This window comes from Mesoplodon bidens (assembly GCF_964165515.1).
Source record: "Mesoplodon bidens genome assembly, chromosome: 4".
Taxonomy (NCBI): domain Eukaryota; kingdom Metazoa; phylum Chordata; class Mammalia; order Artiodactyla; family Ziphiidae; genus Mesoplodon; species Mesoplodon bidens.
Window position 1 is genome coordinate 96982521 of NC_138160.1, and position 17763 is coordinate 97000283.

The window sequence follows — 17763 nt, forward strand, 5'->3', positions numbered from 1 at the left end:
AGGCAGGTCTAAGACATCAGCTCTGGCCCCGTGAAACACCTAGCCTATTGGCTGTACTGGGACAGCCACTCCTGAGAGCCAACAGTCTGAAAACATCTGGCAGAAGCCACCAACCCTGTAACAAGCAAGGAAGCAAACACAACAATTAAAAATCTAGGTTATGGGCTTCCCTGGTGGCGCACTGGTTGAGAGTCCGCCTGCTGATGCAGGGGACACGGGTTCGTGCCCCGGTCTGGGAGGATCCCACATGCCGCAGAGCGGCTGGGCCCGTGAGCCATGGCCACTGAGCCTGTGCGTCCGGAGCCTGTGCTCTGCAACGGGAGAGGCCACAACAGTGAGAGGCCCGCGTACGACAAAAAAAAAAAAAAATCTAGGTTATCTGAGGCACTTCTCAAGCCTGAGCAGGGACATCCCTGGGGCCCCAGCTAAAATACAAGCTGCACCTGTTCAGCCTCTGTCACCTCTTCACCAGACAAGAACAAAGCTGACTTCAGCAAAAGCCACCATCCCAAGTATGAGGTTGCACTGCAGGGATTGTCTACAGTGTGATCTGAGCTCCAAGCGACCCGCTTGCCTCGGCCCAGATGAAGGAATTTGGGATGCCCAGCTGGAGAAGAGTGAGGCGTGTCTGCAGGCCTTCCTGTGACAAAGGATGGCAGAGTGATTTGGAGATGAGTTTGGGAGGAGCGAGTGTCAGGTCTTTTTAGCTAGCATTACTCTAATGATGTGACTGAAGAGGGCATAAAAGACAATAAATTCGTCCTTGGAAGAGTGTTCTGCTGCCAGCTTTGGGATCGTGGCAGATTTTTTCACTCAATGGACCACAGCTTTCTCATTTTTTAAAATGAAAGGGTCAGACAAGCTGTTGGCCATTCTCTCCATTTGACATTTGGGTATAACCAGGCAGGGCAAACCTGTCAGTCACGTAAGGAGAAGGAAGCTCTTCTGACCGGCAAAAGAAGGAATGGTCACAGAGCTGATTCAGTTCTGTCTCCTAAAGAATCCGAAACTGGATGTGGGGTTTTCACGCATTGCTCCTACCAATTTGGCATGCCACCTGGTACATTGCCCGGCAGCCAGCAGCCTCTTCCTGGACCATTTCCACATTACTGCCAGGTAGCTTTCTAAAGCACAAACACATGTGCTTGTGGCTTTATAGACTCCAAATGCACTCCACTGCCCATCAGCTAAAATCCTAGCAAATGGTCCACAGACCTCTTCCTGATCTGACCCCAACCCCCTTCCCAGCCCTGCCCCTGTCAGGCTCTCTCACAGACCCTGCTCAAGGTCCACTAAACCTTCTGTGTCCCAGTCACAGCACCTTCGGCACCTTTGTACAAGTTTTCCCTTCTGCCTGGCCTAGCTGTCCAGAGAACTGATTCTGTAAGGACCAGCTCGTATGTAGCCTCGAGCCCCAAACCTCTGGCCTTTTCCTCAGCACTTTGTTCCTGTCTCCCAATGGCAATTACAGAGGCCGTGTCCACCTCTCCTTATAAATGAGGAGGCAGCAACTATATTCTAGTCAACTTTGTACCTGACAGAGCCTCGCGCTATGGGTGGGATTCAAGTAACACAATTGGAAATGAATTATCAGAAGGTGACTAGACGATTGTAAGTGTAAATTGAGGTCCACCCGCAGCTTCCCACACTCAAACTGACCCAAAACACTTGTAAAAAATTATTTCAGAAGGTCAAAAGTAAAATACTACAGCTGAAGACTTATTTAAATAACTGTTTTAAAAATATTCCAGAGGGGGGGAAAAGCCCTGATCTAGGCATTTCAAAAGGCTACCCTGCAAAATAAAAATCAAGTGCTGCATAGCACTATACCTCCGACCGTGTCTTCTGGCTTACAAGAGATAGATGCGAACAAGGAGTAAAATCCTGCACCCTCCACCTTATTAATATGTAAAAAGGCTGAAGTCACATCTGTGCAAGGACCTTTTTTTTTTTTTTTTTTTTGCGGTACATGGGCCTCTCACTGTTGTGGCCTCTCCCGTTGCGGAGCACAGGCTCCGGACGCGCAGGCTCAGCGGCCATGGCTCACGGGCCCAGCCGCTCCGCGGCATGTGGGATCCTCCCGGACCGGGGCACAAACCCGTGTCCCCTGCATCGGCAGGCGGACTCTCAACCACTGCGCCACCAGGGAAGCTCAGGTTCTATTTTTAGTGGACCTTACATACTAAAATCCTAGCCTTGATCTCTTAAACTATCAAGCCTACCATAAATGTTTGATGATGAACAAGTCCATAAAAAGAAAATGCATAAAATGAATTGAGGGAGTCAACGCATGCTCTGCCTTTTAATTACCAGTGGCTTCTGCTCCGATCCTGCTCCAGGCTGGGTGCAGGCAGAGAGAACACATCAATAATTTGGGGAGCAGGGTGTGGGTATTGCAGACAAATGGGTCTAACTACGTTGTGATTTATGCTTTCGAAGCCAAATAGAGATGGAGGAAAGATGAGCATCCTAGCCAAAAAGGGGGAAATTATGAGATAAATAAAAGCATTCAGGACACAAAAGAGAATGTAGAACAGTCTTGCTTTATTACTTTTAAGTAATAAAGAGCCTTTTCCTTGCCTTTTTGTCTTTTTTTCCCTTCTTTTTTTTCTTTTTTACAACATACATTAAGTCGTGAATCAGATGTTAGGGGGTGTGGAGATGGAAGGAAAATTGGTGACATCACAATATTTTTACAACTTTACAACAAATATAAATCTGAGTTGGTTGCATCTACCAGTGTCTAGCAAGGGTGGAAAGCAAAGGCACACTCAGGTTTATGGACCCTCTCCCCACACGCTGTGGGGAGCAAAAGAAAAAGGGAAAATACTTAAATGCAGAAGACCAGCTCAATATCTGCGGGCATTTTAGGGTTAACACTGCAAGTGATGGGTTGTGGGATACAGGGACTGGGGTGGAAGTTTGACACAGGACTCTGTAACACAGCTGAGGCATTGATGCCCGCACATGGGGACGAGAGAGCAGGTGTTGCACCTCAATACTCCTGGGAGTGAAGCTTGGGGAAGAAGGTAGCAGGGTGATATATACCCATCACCTTCCTAAGTTCCACATTTCTAAAGAAAATAGAAGGAAGAAGACAATATGTCTGTTCGTAGCAAAGTTTCATGGTTTCAGGGTACAGAGTTCACGGGGTGTGAACATTGATTCCACTAACAAAACAAACAAAACAAAAACATAACACAAAAATAACAAAAACCTATCCCGAACAACAGCAAAACTGCAAGGGGTGTTTCAAATAAAAGGCTGTGCACGTGCCCTTGGGACACACCCAGGTCTCACTCTGTTTATGGAGGCACCACTTTTCACAGCCGATTCAAAATTATACCCCACTGTCTTTTTTAGAAAGTTTTTTTTTTTTAAGACAAAACTAAACCCAGAAGATCAAACTGGAAATGAAAAAGAGACAAAGAGACCACTAAATATACTGTTTAGCTGTTTTAAAAAACTGATAACAACCAACAATGCTCACAGTTTACAGTATGTTGACAATTCTTTTGTTCGTGATTAGAGTAAACAAAAGTCCCTTGTGTGTGCTTGAGCTAATGAAAACCAAGGGGAAAAACACACGCCCAACCCCCTCCCCCTACAAACAATAACCGCAAAAGGATAAAGAAATTAAAAAAAATTAAAAACCTTTTGCCCCAGTCAACGTTTTTGTAGCATCCATTGTGGTTGGCCTTGTACTTGGAGTTACTCATTAATCACAGCAGGGACCAGCCTGCCTGCATCTATTTCCATGTCATTTCTTTGTGAGCATTGCACCTGTGTGCTGCGCACATGGCTTGGAGACTCCACCCAGGTGCCTGCCCAACCTCACTGCTGTGTTCTCCAGGCAGTGGACACAGCAGGAATGAGGACTGGGACGTTAGTCCCTTTTCTGCTGGCTAATGAGGATATCATCATTTTGAAATGATCTGAGAATACAAGGGAAGCAGGGAGCTCTGGAGGAAGAAAGGAGATTTGCCACCCACAACACTGGGGTCCACGCTTGGCAGCATGGCCAAAGGGTGGTTGGAGTTGGCACCACCAGAAGAATGTGTGAATCGGAGGTTGTGGTGTCGCCCAGCTTTCCCAGGCTGCAGGATTGTAACCATCACCACTGCATTTTCTTCCATCTGCTGGACGCTAATCTTCCAGAGCGCTGGACTGGGGGTGGGGGGAGGGAGGGTTAAATAAATATCTGCATTTATTTCAAAAGGGGGAAAAGTTGATCATAATAACAGTTTGCAAGTGTACACAACTCAGGGTGTAAGGCACAAATTTACATGTGGAAAACAGGCTATTCACAGATGTAACCCCACGAAAAACCTGTGTGATCAAACCATTAATTGATGCAAGGTAGCAGCCAGCATATTAATTAGTTCACACGGTTGGTGGATTTTGTTTTCTGTCTCACATGCAAAGTGAAATGAGATGGCGTATCACAAGCTGGTGCCTTCACAGAAAGTAGGAACCACTGACAAAGCCATGTTGGCAGCAATGGGACGCGATGTTCCATTCTAAAAGTTCCTCTCCTGGTTGCTTTAGAAGTTAGGATCTGGAAGGACTTTTAAACTAATTACTCTTTTGAATGTTATAAGCCAGGGACCTGACCAGCAAATTAAACTGGTAGATTTAAATAAATATTCCCCTCTTAAGTTTTTCTTTAGCTAGATATCAGTCCAAACACAAAGCTCAGAATTCCAGCTGCAACTTACTTACTCAGTGAATTTATTGTAAAAATAAACTCAATTATTCCAGTTAATGGATTTCGCGTTAAATAGTTTACCTATCAAGGGACTTTCTGAAGAGCTGTTCAGAAGATGGTATGTGGAGAGTCCTTTCCTTAAGGAAAAAAAGTGTGAAAAATAAATAAAGAGTTACTTGCGTTAACGGTCAGGTTATTTCATTAAAAGAGAGGAGCAGAAATTTATGACATAGTTGCCCAACATGGCATTCATCTGCTATAACAGAAAGCTGTAACACTGGTGGGCATTTCACAGTATCTGCGCATAGTAAACTTCTGCCCTTGTTAACGTCTGAGTTAGAATTATCAATGAATTCTTTTTTTCTTTTTAATTTTCATGATTTTTAAAAATGTATCTGTTTTGCAGGTTGGAACGCTAGCCCAGTTGGGCAGCGCTCGGTGCAGTCATGGACACAATGTTGCAATTGCTGTTCACGCGCGTGTGTGTGCACGTGTGTGATGTGCGCATGCGCGCAGGCTTGCGCGCAGGCGCACACGCCGGGGGTGGGTGGGTATGTGCTTTTGGCTCATGTTTGTGATGCTGATTGAAGTCTTTCGTGAGTCCGACCTGTTGCGGGGTGTGGGGGAAGAGTGAAGGAAGAGAATGGAGGTGAGTCCCGCGTCGCGAACCTTCACCGAACAGCTTGGCTCAATTTTCGAGAGCCCCCCTCCACCCCCCCGCGTCTCAGGGGAGGACCCAGTGTCCTGGGCGCCGCCGCGGCCGTCTTGGTCGGGTGGGTACTCAGCAGCCGAGAACCTTGCCGAGCTGAGCGGGCGCCTAGCCTTTCCTGCTGGTTCGACACCTGACCCCTCCCCCAGGGATTATGTACACGCATCGTTGGGCTTCATGGAGGTGGAAAGGGGGGCAAAGGAAGGTTTGGGGGGCACGTCCGGCTTTAGCGAGGGCGTGCGCTTCAGCCCCGCCCGGGTCAGTGAGTTGTAAGCGTTGAGGCTGGGCTGCCTCGAAACAGTCACGGCCTGGCCCGAGGGCTGCGAGCTGTGCACCTGGATGGAGTCCACCCTCTGCGGGGCGGGGGGTGGGTTGTCTCCCCGGCCAAAGCTCTGGTTTCTGGAGAGGTGGGAGGAATTGGAGGAGTTAGTATTGTTTCTTTTGAGCGTGGCGGTCTGGTGGCTTCTCGTGAGCGAGTTCGTGGGGTAGCTCCTCTTATAATCAAGCCCGTAGGACGAGGAGTGGTGCATCTCCAGCCGCTTGCTCAGGCCGTTCTGAGACAGGGAGGCTCCGGGAGGACCCAGGGAGGCCTCCCGCTGGGGGACTTTGGGGGGCAGGCTGTCCAGGTTCTCCACCAGGTTCACCCCATGGTTGGGACTCTTGCTGCTGAGATGTTCCTTGATGGTCTTATATTCCAGGGTGGCCGCCTGGTCCTCCAGCGCCAACTGGGCCACCTCGCTCATTTTGGGCTGGTCCACGTACTCGTGCTGGTAGCCCTGCTGCGTGATGGGCAGCACAACCACGCTGGGGATGTGGCTGGGGGAGGCCCGCAGGGGCAGGTCGGTGGGGATCACGGGGGAGCCCATGGGGGGCATGTCCTTGGTGCAGGCGTTGATGAGGTTCTGGTTCCTTTCCCACTCGCGGCTGCCGCGGTTGGGCTTGCGCTTCTGCTGCAGCGTCGGGGTGGACTCGGGGGTAGGCAGGGCGGCCAGGTCCAGGTGGTGCTGGTCGGCCTTGATGAGCATCTTAGCGGTGTTGCTGGGAGTGGCGAGCTTGCCGTTGTGCATGAGTGGCGTGAGGATGGCCTCCGGCTTGGGGTCTTTGGACTGGGTGTCCCCAAAGAGGCCGCTGAGCTTGGTGACGCTGCTCATGGAGCCGCGGCGCGAGTGGGCGAGCTCCTTCTCCTTGCGGTGCACGGAGGACATGTCTTTGCGACGGTGATCGCAGACGCAGTAGACAATGATGCCCGAGAAGACGGCTCCCATGACAAAAGCCAGAATGACCGCAATGGCCAGGAGGGTGACAGGGACGAGCTGGTCGTGGCCTTTGAGATAACTCTCCCGAATCACTCCTGCAAAATACATCGCATATGGTGTTAAGAAATGAAAGCAGACCGTGTGGCTGATTTTTGTTGGGCATGCACCCAGTTAATTAATAACAGTAAGAAGTGACAATAGCACCTCCGCAGAGCTCGTTTTCAAGACACGGTTTGCCAAACGTTAACTAATTAATCCTCCCCGCCCCACCCCAAGTATGTAAATAGACTTCAATTGTTGCCCTCTTTGTGTTCTGAAAGTGTTTCCCCCTCTTTTCAAGTACAGGCTCTTTCTACTTTGCTTCACTCCGTGGAATATGGAAGTTTTTCCTTTCCAAAATGTATCCTTCTTTCCCTCTCACCTCTTTTCAATCTTCCCGGTCCTAAAACCAACCGCGAGATATTTTGAGTCTCGGGCAATAGGCAACAATTTTATGCATGTTAAATGAACAAATTGCACACCACTCCAGGCTTCCAGGGACTTTGCTGATGACTTCCTGTGGGCAACATGGCCTCTATCTGGAGGAAAGCTGGTTAGCATTTCAACCAACTGGGGGAAAGACAGGGTGTATCATTTATAGTGTAAGAGAATAGCTAAAGCGCACAGATTACAAATGTTTATGCTGATTTTGCATCACCTCTACAAGGGGAAAAAAAAAACTCTTGCACACTCAATTTCAGATAAATATGCTAAATGTTTGAATGAAGCTCTTCCCTTACTTGAGCTGAAAGACTATTTAGAAAAAGAGACCATTTGGGCTCCTGTAGTGAGTTTGAGAAGTGTCAGGTATCATTATTAACAGCTAGAGTTTTCTGTCACGGTGAAATTCTTCAGCAAAGCTAATCTCTTCAGTTTAATAACAATTATGTGGCTCTACCTGTCAATAATCTTACACTACATAAACCAAGATGCTATGTTTCTGAAGAAAGTGGCTTTCCCTGTTCCTGCTTAATTAGCCACCAAGCTGAGAGACTCTAATCAAATGCAAACACTGAAGCTTTTATTTTTTAGTACCAAGTGAGAATACACATCACAATTGTCAAACCTTAAGTGCTTGATGCAGTAGCTAAAAAAATAAAATCTCAAATACCTCAATTCCTGCCTCTGGAGAGTGAAAGAACATGAATACATTAGAGGCTCTGCATGGGCTGAGGAAATGTAAACATTGTTCCTATTATGGAAATGATAGTAAGACAGAAAATGTACCTTCTCTGGTCTCAGGAGACACATTTTTCATCGACTAAACCAACTCTTTCTGGAATATGTTTAATGTGTTTTACTGGCAGATATCAGTGGCATAGAATTAGAATGAAATGAAATAAAAATCTCTGTCCCTTCCCAGACCCACAACACACAGCCCTTACACTTCTGCTGAAATGCTTTGTGTGTCACAGCTGAGACCCCGAAGAAATGCAGCTTTGTCACGGAGTTTTTCTGCTAAAATATTTTGATTGGTGAAGCAGTGGTTTTAAATCTCAGAAACCTTAGCCTGAAGAAGAAAACGTTCTCTTTCTCTTTTCTTTGTGAACTCGCCTCCTCCCCCCAATTGTGACATCACAGTTGGTTGCTGTGGAAATGATTGTCCTGTGACAAAGGATTGTGACTTCAGGTGGGGGGATAAATAGAAGCAGCAAATATCTCTTGAGAAATAAAGATTCTGTGATTAAACAAATGCCCTTGGTAGTGAATGGCAGGGGAGGTAATTCACCCCAGGGAAAAGGTAGTAAGACAATGAACAATTTCCATGTGTGCCACTTGTCAAATATTTCAAGATTTATCTTCATGAACTTTAAAGGGGTAGAAACTGAGAAGCAAAAACGAGCAGGAAATTCAGCTGTAACTCACACCTTATATGTTGTGGAGCTCCCCAAACAGCGGGGTGTCTTGTATCCAAATATGTTTTAATACCTAGTCACCAAGGAACTGTGCTAATGAGAATTTCTTCCTTAAATTTGCATTTCCTTGTTGTAATGCTAAAATAGCAACTGATTTTCTTTCAGTTTTGGTTTTGAGTGGGTTTCTACTGAACATCATTTTTAACCACCTACATATGATGGCACAAAAAACGTACACCTGTGAATAAAGTGGGTTTACTTTTGCTAGTTGACTTGGTGATGTCACCGATGCGGGGTACTAAAGTTTTTCATAGCAGTGGATATTTCGTGGGTCCCTTCCAGCCAACTGTATTTATGGGGGCTGAGCCTCCCCAGTAGATTCGTACTTGGGATAGGTAGTTATCTACAATTGACTTTGGGATTTTACAATTTAAATTACTATCTCAACTTAAGAGAACCATAGAAAGCACGAGGCTAGAGCAATCCATTTGCTTCATTTATTGTTTAATTGGGAAAACTCCAAAATTTTAAAGTTTATCCATTGCTTCTTTACTTTTAGCTCCCAAATAATTTTCTTTCATGTCTGAAGGTTCTTAACTGTCTTAGACTCATGGACCCCACTCACTCTTTCACTGGGAAAGACTCTTTTAGTGGATGATATTTGAGTTCAGGTTTCTGGTTGTTAACAAATCAAGCAGGGTCTGACCTTTGAGAAAAATAGTGTCTCAGATGGCTTTCTCTGGCTCATTTTGTTACGTAAATAGTGTCCTTAAAAACCTTTCTGCATATACATTCCTCTTGCGTATAGCTGATTCACTTTGTTATAAAGCAGAAAATAACACACCATTGTAAAGCAATTACAGTCCAATAAAGATGTTAAAAAAACCAACCAACCAAACAAACAAAAAACCTTTCTGCATTTCTTCAGCTTTGAGATATCTGCCGTGAAGCAGGTGGCTTCCCTCATCCACCTGTGCACATTCAGAAAGCCCGTGTCCAAAGTTAGAAACAGATCAGAGATTAAGTTGAAAGTAAAGTCAAGAAGATAAGACGTTAAAAGTTATTTTTGGAAAATGCCTGCCAAACTTAAAGCTTTCTACTTATAGCATGAAAAAGGGCAAATGATTAAATCAACTTTTTACCAATGGTCACTGGGCAGGATTGAACACACCAGACTTGTCAGTGAGGCTGGGGGTAGTGCAACACTAGAGCTCTCCAAAGGCCTGGAGTTTTAAGCCCCATTTACTGCTGGGTGACCTTTGGGCAAATGACTTAACGTCTCTGGGCCTCAGTTTTTCCCATCTGTAACGTGGGGTTAACACACTTAATGCCTTACTGTGTAGTTACAAGAATCAGTTTAAATAATGATTAAGAAAGAGCTTAAGTGCTGTAGTTTGCTGGACAAATCTGAAGGTCAGAGGAAGCCACAAAAGAGAAATGAACTACTGTTCACCGAGGGCTTAAGAGTAACAGTCATAGCTTCGCCATTAGAATCCATTTGCTATAGGTCTCCCAGGGGAGGGATAGACCAAACCTCCAAACCTTCGGCTGTCCAAATGTTGCCAAAGGGTTGCCAAAGGTCGATGAGGCAACATCAGGGAACATGTACCTCTGTTTCAGGACTGCCTACAGGTCCTGAGTTTTGAAATAAGTAAAACAACAACAGTGGGAAATGTTGAGCAACACACAGTGATTATAGACTCCTAGTGGAGGAATAATAATCCTGCAGTCAGCTCCTTGAGGGCAGGGACCATATTTTATATGCATTTATAATCCTAACCATCCCCAGGGCTCTTAGGTCGGACACTTAATAAGTGATTATTAAAGAAATGGGTTTGCAGTACATTGTAGAGACATTTTTAAAATGGACTTGTAAATTTGGTGGGTCATCTTTGGAGTGACTATGTATAACCTTGCTTCTGAAATCACAGAAACATATCTCTAATTATACAACAGAATATAATCATACTAACATCCATTAGGCAAAAGAATCTATAAAGGTGCTCAGTATGTATTTAAAATAATAATAGGATAAACTGTTTTTTAAAAAGGAAAAGACATTTGTTCTGGGATAACTCCGCAAGAGAGAGTGAGGGTAAATGGGTTATTTGTGACAACCTGAGTGCTCCAGTAGAATTGGCTAATTCAAAACAAATGCATCTTTACAAAGGGCACACAGGGCTGGAGCTGGAGAAACATCATTGCTTCAGGTGCTGCAGTGAAACCCTGGGGAAGTGGAGGGCCTTTGTAGAGTGGTATACTCCCTCCCCAGGTTCCCCCACTGTAGAGGGGGGGAAGTCGGCTTCACCCTGGGCTGTTGAAATGCCTTCCTCCACCAACCCCTGGGCCTTCTGCTGTCACCAATGGAAAATGGGGCATTAGTAATGAAAACAGTATCTGAAAAACCCTTTGCATTGATTAATTAACCGCCAGCTATTTCTCACCAGTCATGAGGTGCTAAATGGTTATTCTTTCCACCTTCCTATTGCAGGAAGCAAGACACACAATGGCTTAGAGATTTCTCTGAAATCATGCCTTAAATTGGCAGAACTGAGAAAGAATAGAATCTCCACTTTTTTTTTTTTTTTCTGAGGTGAGAGAGTTTTCAGATGCTGCTAGAGGAAGGTCTCAGAGGGGCAGTTTGAAGCTCTTTAGAGGCTGAAGCAATGAAAAGATTACGAACAACCCCGCCCTCCAGGCCCTACAATATTGTAATTCAAAATAAGAACAATTATAAACTGCAAAATAAGAGGAAACCCACCACAGTCCTGATTTTTCCTACGATGACTATGGCAATGCACTCTGAAATTTCACACATCAAATTCTTTATTTAAATAATGGTTTTTGGTAGCTCGCAGGTACTCTGCTGTTGTCTCTAGTCTGCACAGGGAACCCAGCGCCAGGCTCTGGGACAACATACCTCAGGAAAGATGCTTTCCTAACTCAGGGCTTGATGGTGATGTTCTTGGTGCCTTGACTGTCACTCTCCTGGACTAATAAGGTTGTGGTTGCAAGCATCTTGCAGCAAACATTTACTAAGCACAGATGAAAGTACTGTGCTGGGTTTTGGGGAGACAAAGGTGAAGGAGGCACAAACCCTGAGATCCAGCTGGGGAGAAGGTAGGTGCGCACACATCAACTACATCCAAAGTGCGGAAGCATCATGAGATGCATTGCTTCTACCTAATATGGATGGGCAAAGGCTTTATGTAGGAGGTGACATTTGACCTAAGTCTTTAGGGTGCATAGGATGTCAGCTCAAGTGGAGACAGCAACAAGAACCAAGGCATGGAGGGGAGGAAAGTGAAGGCTGTGTTCAGTAATGGCCAGTGGTCCAACTTCCTTCTAGTCTCTTAGCTGTAGGCACCAGCCTCTCCGCTGCATTCGCACTTGCTTCTGGGCTTTCACACAGGCTGCTCTCTCTGCCCCGAATATCCCTGCTTACCTCCCATCCCACTGACCTTCTCCTTTAGGTCTCAGCTTACATGAGGAAGCCTTCTCCAACTCCCTCAAGCCAGGTTAGCTCTTCCTTCTACAAGTGTCCCCAGAGCTCTGCACCTCTCTATCCTAAAATCATCACTCTAATGAGACCTGCTCTCTGTCTGTTTTTTACACCTAAACTGCTCCAGACAGCTCCACGAAGGAGATTTCCCACTGAATCCCCAGGCATAAAGGTGCTCAGTAAAGAGCTGTTAAATAAATAGTAAATGAATGCACGAATGAATGAGTACTTGCAGGGGAAAAATAGGAGTGAGTGCTGAACACCATTTGGAAGCAGGCTGTGAAAAGCCATGAAAGTCTGAAAAAGATATTTAGAAGACATGTGAGTTTTGGAAGAAAAGTTATTGGTTAATTTACCTGTCATTTTCAACGGTCTTCTTGCTTGAGAAAGCTGACCATCGAGTCAGAGAGGGGTTCAGCTTACTCTGTTTCACATTGAATCCATTATTGAAAAAAATACAGGCTTGAAAGAGTCAGTACCTTTGCATCAAAAGCACAGCCAGTCTACTTGAATTTATTATTACTGTTATTAAAATTAAGACTCTGTCTTCAACTGTACTTATCCCCTGCATCATACAGACATACCTGGGAGATGTTATCTGTCCTATGAAAAAATGAAGCCAAACAGACAAAGAAAAATACATGAAATCTATTGCACCTATTAAAGTAACTCCCAAGGAAGAGCCCTACCCATCCCCATCCCAGTTACCTTGCTAAGTACGTGAGGCCTTAGGCAGCCAGTACCTTGAAATGGTTAAGTGCACACTTTTCCTCTCACCCGTTCATTGGACCGCCTGTTTCAGAGCTGCTGTGATATGATGGATGTGTCTGTCGCCATAGTGAAGTGATTAATAGGCATCTGTGTAAAGCGGACCTGGTGACCACAAAGACAACAAAGCCCCTGTGTGTCCTTTAGAGAAATATGCAAAGGCAAAAAGGCCGATGGACATTTCCTCCATCGTGGAGCCAGAGCGGGGTTCGTGTTGGGTCTGAGAGCTAAGAAAGCTGGCAAAACACCAAGAAAAGCCCTGGAGTGGGATGTCCTAAAAATAGACTCTTGGTTCTGCTTTGTAGTAAGACAAGCCTGTAATTCCCTTGAAATCCTCATAACAACTTGGGTGGATGGAATCTAACAACCCAATCTTTCTTGTTTGAAAATCGTATTGCAACAAAATGCCAGCCTCACAGTCCTGCAAGGCAGTATGAATGAAGGAACGAGTCACGGGCCAAGCATCACCCTGCTAACCACAGAGGGCCTGCTGTAATCCCTATTAAAGAGAGAAAAAAACAAATAGGGGGAAAACCCTAACTGGAGACAATTTATCCTCAAAGCCACACCCCAGCCCACAGAGATGACCACACGGAAAGTGCAGTGGGAGCCCTCTGTGGTTATCCCGGCAGGAAGCAGCCTTCTCCTTGTCTTACTGCATAATGCGAACCAGATGGCTTAGAAATAAACGGAACTGCCAGTTTAGCCGTGGAAATGGACTCAGAGTTTATAACTCAAACTTTCCTTTTTCTTTTATTTTCAATTTTTTTTTTTTTTCCTCCTGGCAGGCTGAAGATTAGGTGCCGGGAGGGGCCATGGTCTCTAAGATGTATCAAGTTCATGACTGACCATGCCAAAGTAGAGGCAGCTTCCTGGCTGTTTAATATCCTCAGTTCAGAAGCTACTTTAAAACTCACAAATTGAAATGATACTGACTGTGGTCGTCTGCAGATGAATCCACTTCCAGTTCTATCACCTTTGACATTGATACATTTTTACTTGTTGGGATGCCCTCACAAGAGGGAACGGGAGAAGGAGCATAAAACTTCATTGTCCCTCTGTGCCAGTGGGAGTTCCGGGTTCACTGTGCCTCCTCTGGTCCACTGTTGTAGCCTCGGCACTGCCACGGGGAGTGCTACACCCGGAGCGGAGACTGAGGTCTAGACTGGGGGTCATGATGAGATCATTTTAAAAAGCCACGCTCGGGAATGTTGATCTGTGGTTCCATGTGTTAGGACTGTCACTGTCTTTGTAAAGGTAATGACTATTTCAGATGGGCAAGGTTTGAAGCAGAATTTGCATGGTTTATCTTCCTTCCTTTTGAGGTTTTCTTTCCAATAAGGCTAGAAACCCGGCATCTAAATCGTTTTTGAAACCAGACAAAGCATTTCTGTTTTCCAGCTTCCTGGTCCCATCTTCCTTTGCTCTCTTAAGAGGCATCAAAGCTACAAAATAGGGAAGTGGATCTCCTTATAAAATTGTGAAATTCAGGTGATTCTTTGGATTATTTGCAGTGCTTTGATTTTTTTTTCTCTGCCAAATGAAGATAAAACAAATATGAGGAAATAGGTTTGTTTGAATGCTCCTAAAACTTAAACTTGCTGGAAATACAGTTTTTGGGATCTGGGTTATAGATGGGGCTGGGTATTATTGGTTAAGAACGTAAATCTTGAGGTCATAAAGATCTGGGTTCAAGTCTTGGATCTATAAGTAACTAGCTGTATGATCTTGGGCATTGTGCAGGACACATGTTAATGTTCAATTAATAATGTAAGGGGAGTGTTTCTAGAATTTCTGACAAGTTACCTTCCTTCTGCATGGTGCCAGATAGGCTATTTTGATGGAGCACTTTGGTTGGGTACCAGTGTATTAGGCAAGAATGGAGAAATGAGGATTTAAAAATACAGCAAAATCTTGGAAATTGACCTTAAATAAGATAGCCCATACAACTTGGAAGGTGTCCTAAATCAGTATTACTCAGCATCAGCATCACCAGGAACTTGTTAGAAATACAAATCCTTGGGTCCTACTCGGACCTTCTGAATCTGAATCTCTGGAGATTGGGTTCAGAAATCTGTTTTAATATGGCCTCCAGATGATTTGTATGTTCACTAAAGCTTGAGAGGCACTGCCCTAAATGATATGAATAATATTCCAGAAAACAGCATCAAGGTGTTATGCTTTAAAGTCCAACCCCAGACACCACTGAGGCAGTGTATAGCCAGACTTTCAAAATTATTTGTAAAAAAATGAATAAATAGTCTTCCTTGATGTTCACTAAAGTATGACTCTTTAGTGGGTCTCGTGTATTCTTGCAGTTGCCGTATTCTGACAAAGAATACAAAATTGATAAGGTTTTATTGGAGAGACAAACACATCCCTAACACTTTCCCTTGGTACCTGACAAAAGCTTGACATATGGCCTAAAATGTTGTACCACTACTTCTGTAACAGAATCAACCCAATATGCCAGAGCCAAAAGCTGCTGGAAAAATGCACATGGTCTCTTTATTTGCCTCAGCATAAAGACAGGGGAATTGCTGATGCTCCCCATCTCTGTCACAGGGGCCATCAGGTAGTGTGGTTGGTACTAGAGAGCCCAGTCAGGACTGGGTCCCAGGGACAGAAGAAGCAGAAGCTTGGTAGGAACTCACTATTGAATAGAGCAGCCTCCTTTAAAGCTTGCATCACATGTCACCTTGAAATCAACTCCACTCAAGCAATGCACAGCCATCAAGCAACATCTGATAATGATTCAGGGGATCTTTTCCCTTACCTCTCCACGATCAGACAAGAGAATAAGAAACTCAGGAAGATTCTTTTCCTTTCTTTTCTGGATGGAAGGAGGGACCTGAGCTCATGTTTCATTCCCCAAATTAAGGTCCTGCTTTACAGTAATAAAAATGCCTGGTACAAAAGTGCCCTCAGTGGAGCTCCGTGCTTACACATCTGCTGAGTTGTACTGAGTCTGCAAATCCATAGAATTACATAAGACATTTTAAGTTACATTAAATTTCTGCTGTGTGCTTTTAAATCATGGAGTGCAAGACCCATCATCACTTACGGTGTATTTATTACCTTAACAAATGTCAGATGATGGTGTCCAGTGTTATCTGTTATTTAAGAATAATAAGAGGCTATAGGACTGGAAACAACAAGCTCTAATATGTCCAAAAGGTTAGGCATAATGCAGTTTGCTGCCTTACAAATTTCTTGACATTTTCCCTTCTAATAAAGCATTGTCAGTGGTGACTATACTGAACTTCCATTATTTCTATACAGTTCATAATGGCTGCCCCTGCCTTTAGCGAAGAAATCTAATTGCAGATACATATTTGAAAAAGAGTGCATCTTTTAAAAAATACAAATTTTAAAAATAATTGCAGTGGGAAATTCCTGTTATCCCGTTAAAAAGGAATCTCTTTACAAAGATAATGCCCAACTGTAGACTTACAAGAGCTTGAGAAATACTAATTAAGGATGACAAACCTTCATGCCGCCCATTATTAGCTTTCTGACACCGATTAAGAGCTGTGTACTCTGTACCCAGTATATGTGAATTTATCCAACTGCGTTTCACTAGTAGACTCCAGGGCCTTTCTACCACTAAAGTGCTGGGAGACTGACCTCTGATACCGTTCTTGCAGGTCTGCTCAGGCCCGCAGTGCAGTCCACGTGCTTTGCAGGACTTCACCTGTTTATTACTTGCACAGCCTGTGTCTCTGGGACCAGCGAGTGGACACAGCTCTTCTGTCCTCTTTCCCTCTATGACAGTGGCATGAATTATGTATTCTGAGCAACTCTTGCAGCTTTTAAGGCCATTCTCATGTATAATGTCAAGAAAAGAGAGGCTGTCCTCAAGAAATTTCCCGGTTACCACTCTTTTGCCCTTGCTAGACTACTTTGTTGGTGGAGCAGCAAGGTTTGCAAAATAAAACTTGTGTGTTACAAGCATTTTTTTTTTTAACTCCAAGAAACGAGGCTATCAGAAAGACAGTTTTGAGACAAAGCTAATATTATTTTCCCATTATCACACATGCTCCAAAATATATGTCGACTCTTCACAATTTTATTGTTAGGACAAAACAAATTTTAGATGAACACAGTGCAGTTGAACCAATTAAAGAGCCCATTTTTAACTACACCAGATGTTCAGTTAACACGATCATGCCTAACCTAGTCCCTGTAGTCCTTGAAAGTTCCATTAAGCTGTCAGAAAACTTTGTCATTTGTGTGTGTTTTTGTGCAAAAGATAGGAGGGAATGGAAAAAAAAAAGACTGAAGGAAAAGGGTGGGAGCAAAATGAATTCATGTCAAGGGTGATGTGGCTTGAAAAAGTGGCTACAGATTAAAGTAAGTAGCACTTTTAGAAGGTGAATTGATTTTTTTAATACCCCAAGGTTTAAGTTGCTGATTTTAAAAGAAAAAATTGAAGTCTCTATAATCATAATTTAAGTTCTTCATTTTTTTTTGAGAAAATGATGTTAGGTGAAGAGAAAAAGGTTTAACTGGTATCTCTAGAAAAGAAAATTCAAATATTGGTGTTCAGATTCAGGCAGGCAGGGAGATGAAGCAGCTTTCTACATGGCTGACATTTAACTTTTTTCCCTTCTACTCTTCCCACAATAATCTCATCAAGACCTTAGATAAATTCAGCAAGTTGTCAAGAGGATGCAAAATTAATTAGATCAAATCTACCCCTCTGCCCGCACTGCTGAAAGAACAATTACAGCCGACCACGTGGGCATCGTCCCGGCCACACGCTCACAGGGAAACTTGCCTGTCTTCCAGTAGAGAGCCCAGCACCTGACCTCACAATCTATCATTTTCCTGGGTGCCTCAAAGAAAAGCCAGAGACTACAAATAGATTCCTTTTCTGGCAGGTGATAAAGAAATATTAATTTAGTAAAAAAAATAAATGGTGG

General features: G+C 44.3%; 1 protein-coding gene across 2 annotated transcripts in view; it reads right to left on the minus strand.

The window, feature by feature from the left end:
- Positions 1 to 2524: 2524 nt before the first annotated feature.
- Positions 2525 to 17763, minus strand: part of SEMA6A (semaphorin 6A) — a 128759-nt gene continuing 113520 nt past the window's right edge. For both annotated transcript variants that reach the window (XM_081233942.1, XM_081233943.1), the window contains one exon: positions 2525 to 6768. In XM_081233942.1, the coding sequence (XP_081090068.1) occupies positions 5570 to 6768 (1199 nt within the window). In that variant the 3' untranslated portion in view covers positions 2525 to 5569. The remainder of the gene's footprint in view (positions 6769 to 17763) is intronic.